The sequence below is a fragment of the Sinohyriopsis cumingii genome, unplaced genomic scaffold (assembly GCF_028554795.1).
Source record: "Sinohyriopsis cumingii isolate HCF-2022 unplaced genomic scaffold, ASM2855479v2 utg001527l, whole genome shotgun sequence".
Classification (NCBI taxonomy): domain Eukaryota; kingdom Metazoa; phylum Mollusca; class Bivalvia; order Unionida; family Unionidae; genus Sinohyriopsis; species Sinohyriopsis cumingii.
In genome coordinates, this window is record NW_028316012.1 from 3,628,656 (window position 1) to 3,636,787 (window position 8,132).

General features: G+C 34.4%; 1 protein-coding gene across 1 annotated transcript in view; it reads right to left on the reverse strand.

The window, feature by feature from the left end:
* The window catches only part of LOC149772043 (sacsin-like), a 50,013-nt gene extending 42,097 nt beyond the window's left edge, over positions 1-7,916 (reverse strand). Inside the window, exons 1-2 of the mRNA XM_089947991.1 lie at positions 7,590-7,916; positions 3,005-3,120 (exon numbers count right to left, since the gene is read on the reverse strand). Coding sequence (XP_089804117.1) covers positions 3,005-3,120; positions 7,590-7,593 — 120 coding nt within the window. The 5' untranslated portion in view covers positions 7,594-7,916. The remainder of the gene's footprint in view (positions 1-3,004; positions 3,121-7,589) is intronic.
* Positions 7,917-8,132: the final 216 nt, after the last annotated feature.

Here is an 8,132-nt window from a genome sequence, read left to right on the forward strand (position 1 = left end):
GTGGTATTGCCCAATCAATAGTTCCTTAATTTAAGTGTTATTCCCTATCGTCAAGTTTCTGTTACTGACCAGCCATTAAGATTTTTAGGTGTTATTGTTCAATCAGCAAATTTAATGTTTTAAGTGTCAATACCCTATCGATATGTTTCTATTTTTACCTGTTTACAACAAGTTTTCAAGTGAATAATATGTAAATGGATTTTATTCAATGTATATACTGTATATATATACAGATCAGATCAAATTAATCTCAATTATCAACACTTCTGTTTACATAGGAATATTCATTATCAATGTACACTTTGAATATAACTGCGCATGCAAAATCTGTAAAGACTGGTATATCTCTCATCAAATTATCTAGCGTGTTTGAAAGTATTTGCATACAGATGTAACATGATGTTTCAAAGCATGATTTTGCTTCGTCCATCAACTTAAAATAATATCACATTAAGTAATATGTAAAGGTTTAGCTTTAATAATGCTCCCATTAAGAAGCAGGTAAACACATATAACTAAATGATAAAGCTTGAGAAAAGAATGCAACAAATAAGCACTTAAAAGAACTACATTTCCTCTAAAGAAGGGGTGGGCAAACTAGTCCGCCAAGGGCTTTCATGCGACCCGCCAAGGGCTTTCATGCGGCCTAGGAACAAGTCATCATTCGCACTGACTCTGTTTTTGTTACTCTGTTTATCAAATAAATGTGCTTCTTTTCAAGTTTAAGTTTTCAAATATTAACAACATATTAACAATTTTATGTTATTTAGAAAAACCTTTTGTCTTTGCCATTTCAAATATTAATTATTTTACTTAATGAACTATGTGGCCCGCGAAAAGGTGTAAATTTGTGTATGGCACTTGCACTGGAAAGTTTGCCCACCTCTGCTCTATAGCATAAGATCATGATCTTTCCATTTTGACAGCTTACTAATTAGTAGGTTAGTGCCCTGCATACATCTTTATTTCAAACTGTGATTTCCATATCGGCAAGTTTTTATTTTTAAGTGTTATTTTTGCATTAGCAATATTCTATGTTAAAATATTGTCCTATCAGCAGTTTTTATTTTTAAGTGTTATTGTTGCATTAGCAATATTCTATGTTAAAATATTGTCCTATCAGCAGTTTTTATTTTTAAGTGTTATTGTTGCATTAGCAATATTCTATGTTAAAATATTGTCCTATCAGCAGTTTTTATTTTTAAGTGTTATTGTTGCATTAGCAATATTCTATGTTAAAATATTGTCCTATCAGCAGTTTTTATTTTTAAGTGTTATTGTTGCATTAGCAATATTCTATGTTAAAATATTGTCCTACCAGCGGGTTTCTATGCTGTTTCTTGCTCTACCAGAAAGTTTCTATTTTAAAATGTTTTGTTCCATCAGGAAATTTGTATTTTCAAGTGTCAATGTCCTATCAGCAACTTTTTACTTTGTCATACAGTGATATCAGTTAATTAATGTGTCACGTTTTCTTCCTCTGCCCTGTTTCTGCTTTTCTTTTCTCTTTGTGCCCCTCTGCCTTCTGCTTTTTACCCCACCCTATATCTTGCATCTTTCTGTAGACACATATTGTAATCCCACACCCTTTCCCCACATACAGAATATGATTGGCTAACCATTACCAGATGAATGACAGCTCCCTTCCCCTGATCATACCATAAATAAGTGGTGCTGAAACAGCAGGAATATGACCCAGTTATCCAGATATGTCATGATGCTCATCTAGCTACCCAGATTTATCATTGCTTCCCTCACATCTGTCTCTGAAATTTCCATATTCACCCCCCACCCCCACATATTACTAGTTAGAAACCTGATAATGGAACTTCTGTATATTTTACTTTTTCCCACACTAAAATCCCTTTGGTCATATATGCGTATTTGATAAATGCAAAAATGGATAAATTCTTGAAATTCAAATACAAGGTGTTTTGTACTTTCTAAATATAACTGAGGCTCGCACACTTTCCGAAATCCAAGACTTTCTCTGAAGCATTATCGTCCTGGGACTCCACGCATGGTGTACTTCCATTAGTCACCTCCTATGACATGTAGGAAGGTATACCGAGTCTGAACATCATTTCCCAGTTCACAACAGGGAGATGGAGATGGGGAAAGAGAATGACAGTGATTCTTAACAATATTCAGTCTCCTACACTACAAAGATACAGGTTATGAATTCTGCACATTTTATTTTTAATTTAGTTTTTTATGTGACTGATTTATATTTAATCCAGTCCACTGTATACTGTACATTGATGCAGCTCTTTCTTGTTAGACGTTATATGAGAAAATTTCAAAAAGTGTAATCAGTGACTGCATACCTCAGTTTTTCAAAGCTTTTAATATCCTAAAACAGCCATTGTAAACATTACTCATCATGCAGAGAATACAGTCTGGAATAAAACAGCTATAACAACGAAATTTTGACCCTTTATGAGAGTATAAAGTAGAAAATAATGGGGGCAAACATTATTTTCTTCAATATCAAAAAGGCACTTTAAAGACTTCATAGAAAGTATTTTGTTTTCCTGCTGTTAGTTCTTTTGTTCTGTGAAAACCATTTTAAGGTATAACTAAGCACATTTATTAGACACGCCGGAGCATCAGATCAAATGCAAACGGATTGCTTATTTAACTTCTACATTGATCCCAGTGTACATAGTTATCCAAGCACAATATTCAGTGTATAAGCACTGATATGGACAGTTTTCCACTGATTACAAATATTTATTCCTACTTCTAACTCCTAATTTCCTACAATACATGTCCAAAAGGAAATCATGGCCCACGTTTAAAAACACAAGATAGATAACAATTAACATCGTACTGAGAAAAATACAGACGCAGACTGGATGTTTTTAACATGAGCAAACTAAACCTTCCCTTTTTAGACAAAAGGAGCAATAGGAGAAATGTGTGCAAATGTGTTGAGCTGGCTAAACTCTATATGTGTACTTGAGTGCGTGTATGCATTGTCAGTCGATCAAGAAATAGGTACTTTTATGATCTGCCCATCATCCGGGTACTCCGCTAGAATGGTCTTAAGTTGCTTTATCAGAGGAGGTTGTTCCATGGAGGAAAACTCCTCAATGTCGGAGTCAGAATCCTTATCATCTGAAAAGAAATCATTCTTAATGTAATTTCAGAAGAGAAAATGGTCTTCATTTATGTTTTTGACAAAGATTAAAATGAACATTTATTTAGTCTACATCTTTCCAGCTATTTATTACTACGTGTTTATAAGCTCTGTATTGACATTGTATAGTTATATGTCTATTCGAGCACACACACACACAAACACAGAGAGAGAGAGAGAGAGAGAGAGAGTTGGATAATACGTTTAACATTATTGTTATTATTCATTTTTATGGTTAATTAAAAAGTGTACGTTTTATTTCGTACAATCTTTAATTATTCACTATAATCGTCTATGTTGGCATCTTTGCTTCCCTGTTGGTAGATATTTGAGGCAAGTTAGCAATAACGGTACCTTAAAACATAAGACTTGTGCACATAGTATTACGTTTCCCCTTTTTGTATATCATTAAGTGTTCATTTGACAATGAAACGGTAACTTCAGATGGATAGAAACTAACGAATGTACAGCAGAGTTGAGGTAGATTACAGCAGTGAAATTCAATGACAAATAATGCGCTTTTATTGATAGAAGATAACAAATGGGTTTGTATCTTTTCGTTGTGATGTGTTGAACAGATCTATCCATTAATTGTAATTTCTTTAAAACCTTTGATCCATGGACATTATTTATAACCTATGTATCAATGAGTGTAAAAAACTAAGCATCGAACGACATAGAGATAAAATTAAAGCTACGAAGGTAACTAACACAGTAGCTACAAGTATATGCTTGTTTGGATTACCTCCCTTTCATTTAATAACTGACATGTAGACTTTTCTATGGTGCATATCCACGGAGATACAATCGCTCACATTTACAAACACAAGATTACGTCATATTGAGAAGGATGTGAAGTACGGGGGGTGGGGGGTTGAGTCAGACAAGATACTTTTAATATAAAAAAAAAAGAAAATGCCATTTGTCAAATGCAATTCTGAATAAAATAAATAAAATTGACTTGACTTTTGTCAGGAAAATAGTCATGATCTACTCCAAGCACTAAGGGGTGTTAAGATTTGCAATTTGAAGACCCTGAAACCATAACTTAACCGTGAATCCCTAGATGTACTAAAATAACTTTGCGGGTTTATCAATGTTCTGTTGAAAGCAAACCAGTACGTAAAACAAGCTGCGATTGGCTGTGAGGTTTCGTTCAGTTCTGTATCTAGACTACGTTTCATTTTTAACTTTTCAATTAGTAAATGGTTGCATAATGGCAAATGAAAGAACGAAATAATGTTACATAAATGCAAACGGTGCAGTTACTCCACACATGCTGTTAAATGATACAGTACGGGCAATCAAACCGACCAAAAGCTCCCATAACAGCCACCCCTATACTTAGATCACCGCGCTACATCGATTGAAAATTTTAGTAACCCTATTTTATCCTTCATTATTTCTATGCTTGTTTCAATCCTGAAACAGAACACCCTGCAATTGCGGATAACAACCAGTTACTGTAGACCTGTGTGATTATAAGATCTTTATTTTAAATAAAATTTTCTTTAGATTGAATTACAGTTCTGGACCTGAAGTTTTTCTTCTTTTATTACAATGAACTTCATCTTAGTACACCCAAACTCGTTTACTCTCAAACTTCGCTCCCTTATGTCAATTTGACATTACAACGAACTTCAACTCTAGTTTACTCTCAAACTTCGCTCCCTTATGTCAATTTGACATTACAACGAACTTCAACTCTAGTTTACTCTCAAACTTCGCTCCCTTATGTCAATTTGACATTACAACGAACTTCAACTCAGTACACCAAAACTCGTTTACTCTCAAAATTCACTCCCTTATGTCAATTTGACATTGCAACGAACTTCAACTCAGTACACCAAAACTCATTTACTCTCAAAATTCGCTCCCTTATGTCATTTTGACATTACAACAATCTTCAACTCAGTACACCAAAACTCGTTTACTCTCAAAATTCGCTCCCTTATTTCCATTTGACATTACAATGAACATCATAAGAACCAAAACCAAATCACGGCATGCGATCTGTAAATAGTCTAAGAAAGACACAAAATCATGCCGAGTAAACTGAAGCTTAACAAGAGCTTCTGGCATGCTAATGGTCTTTGAACAACCTACAACGATGAAGAGCAAAGCATAATGCAGATGCAGTGAGACCATAATTATAGCATTAAGCCTACATGCATGTTTGTTTTGGAAGACTGATTATTCGTTGACGATTCGTCATATGGAATTTTAACGTCATAATATTGTTTCATCAATATAATTTGCTTAAGAAATAAATATAACATCATACCACGTAAGTATAGTTGATAGTATAACTAACTGATAAAAAAAAATCAGAAACTTCGAACGGGGCACATGTATATACACGTAGTCATACTATGCCCCTATTAAGAGACACAATTAAGTGTTAGAACGGAAAAGCAAACGTCTTAAATCATACTTTTATTTTGCACACAATTATGCGCTTATTTTTGGTATAATATTAGTGGAGTTCCGCGTGAGTTTATTTCCTTTCCATGCTCCTTTTCACGTATTAGAACACACAGTCATTAGTTAATCCCTGGATTCTACCTCATCTAGCATGGATATATGATTTTATGAAAGAGACTTACGCAGAATGACACAAAATTATTCCTGCAGGTTAGAGTGATTTAATATATTCAAACCAGGAATCAAATCCTTGCCACCTTTAATGTTTAATATCACTAACATCTCATGCATCAGCGGTTTATTTCACTCGACTATGCAAAGTGTAAGCATTCAATTATTCTCTAATTTGTTCATACACCCGAGTTGTGAAATTAGTTCCATGTTTACATCTATCATTTTTAAATAGAAATCCAGTGGAGATGTGTCAGTTTTGAATTATGAGTTGGTTTCCGTACACATCAAACAATTTTATCTGACCTAATTCCATCATTATTTAGACAATGGTCTGTAGATTGTTGTCGTTTGTAGACTTAACAACATTTGTCAGAACATAATAGGTTACACATGGCGGCCAGTATATCTGGCGGAGGATAAACACAAGAAAACCCCAGAAAGAACCACTTAACCACGAGAAGCTACTGACAGGCTTTTTCACATATCAATATTGGTCGAGCCTTAGACTCGAACCCACGCGGAAATAAGTGATATGGCAGCGATCAATAAAATCGAGTGCCTAAGACCATTCAACATCACTCCCCCTTCCACCCCAGGGTCCCCACATGGTTGTGTGGACACAAGAAAGTAAGATGGCAAGTGTAATTACTTAAGGCACAGGTTAGACTCCTACTTGGTTTTGTTGCGACAAATCCAGTAAACATCCTCATTCCAACCAACAAGTTTCCGGTACATAAAAAATCAATAGCCGTAATTTGTAAACAGCTAATAATAAAAAAGACTACCAGTTTCATAGTAACCTGGTCCACGTTGAGATATAGTCGGTACAATCATCGTACCAACATCCATTAATTGATAATTAAGTCAATACAAACAAAATTCAATCGATGATGAGCAATAAAAGCAATTAAAAGGGCGAAGATCATTCAGATTCGTTGAAGCTGTGTGCTTACCGAAATTAGGAAGTATCGTCAACCACAGTTCTTCGCTTCTCTCTCTCTCTCTCTCTCTCTCTCTCTCTCTCTCTCTCTATATATATATATATATATATATATATATATATATATATATATATATATATATATATATATCGTACAAAGACAAAATTCACACCGATTAAGTAAATGGGGGTCTTTCTCGAATGCATAATAGCGTCAGAAACTAAATGCATAGTCAGACTACATGTCCACATTTCCATTTGTCCATTATAGTTTACACCTCTTCGTTTTATTTGTGTTCACAGACTTTGACTTCCTTCCCGAAACACGTTCAACATTTCTCTACGAATTACAGCAAATCTTCAGCTGATATTTTAACCCAGCTTTTCCATCCCTACGGACAGCTTTTCCATCCATGCAGACAGCTTTTCCATCTTCTATCCATACGGACAGCTTTTCCATCCATACGGACAGCTTTTCCATCCCTACGGACAGCTTTTCCATCTTCCATCCATAAGGACAGCTTTTCCATCCATACGGAGAGCTTTTCCATCCATAAGGACAGATTCCACTTTTAGGAGGAAAGTAAGCTGTACTGCGTATGCTTAAAGTCCATACAGCTTTTATTTAAATTGGAAATGGAACCAGACAGAATAAACTTTCCTTGAAGGCACAATTTAAAAATAAAATAAAGAAAAACTACATGAAAAGGCATCTTGTATAACTGCGAAACGAAGCCCAACTATTCATTACCATTCAATAATCGATCAACCGCTATATATATATATATATATATATATATATATATATATATATATATATATATATATATATATATATATATATATAATAAGAGAGATAGAGAGGTAGATTGATATGTGTGTGTGTGTGTGTGTGTAATCTTTACATACCCATTTTGTGAATGGATTCTAATGGACACACTGTAAAGTGACAACTCAGGTGATATGTTCAAGTAAGACCATTTTTAAAGGACTGAAATGAAAAGAAAAAGATAATTAATCTAAACGTTTCTATTCTTAAAGTATTTTCGTTTCTAATATTCTTCTTTCTACTCATTATCATCGCCGTCGTCGTCCATGTAGTTGTTACTTGATTGCATGCCTAGGTTTTCACACATGTTCTTGCCCCTTTCAAACCAAAATGTTTTGACAGTCTCGAAGTATCCTATAAGTAGTCATTTTAGTAGTACATGTAGTAGTAGTTGTCGTCATCGTTGTGTTTGCATCAGTCAAAGAGTCATCGGTGAAGGCAATAATCAGCAAATAAAAAGGACAGAATTGTATTTGAACGCATTTTATTTTCAGACATCAAATGAGTCGATATCAGAATAAGGCTAGTCGAGCTCAATGCCGTCTCGTCCTTAGTCGTACAATAAAATCTGGATGAATGTCAAAAGACCGATAATATTAAAACAGTAAGTTTTAGAAAGCGGC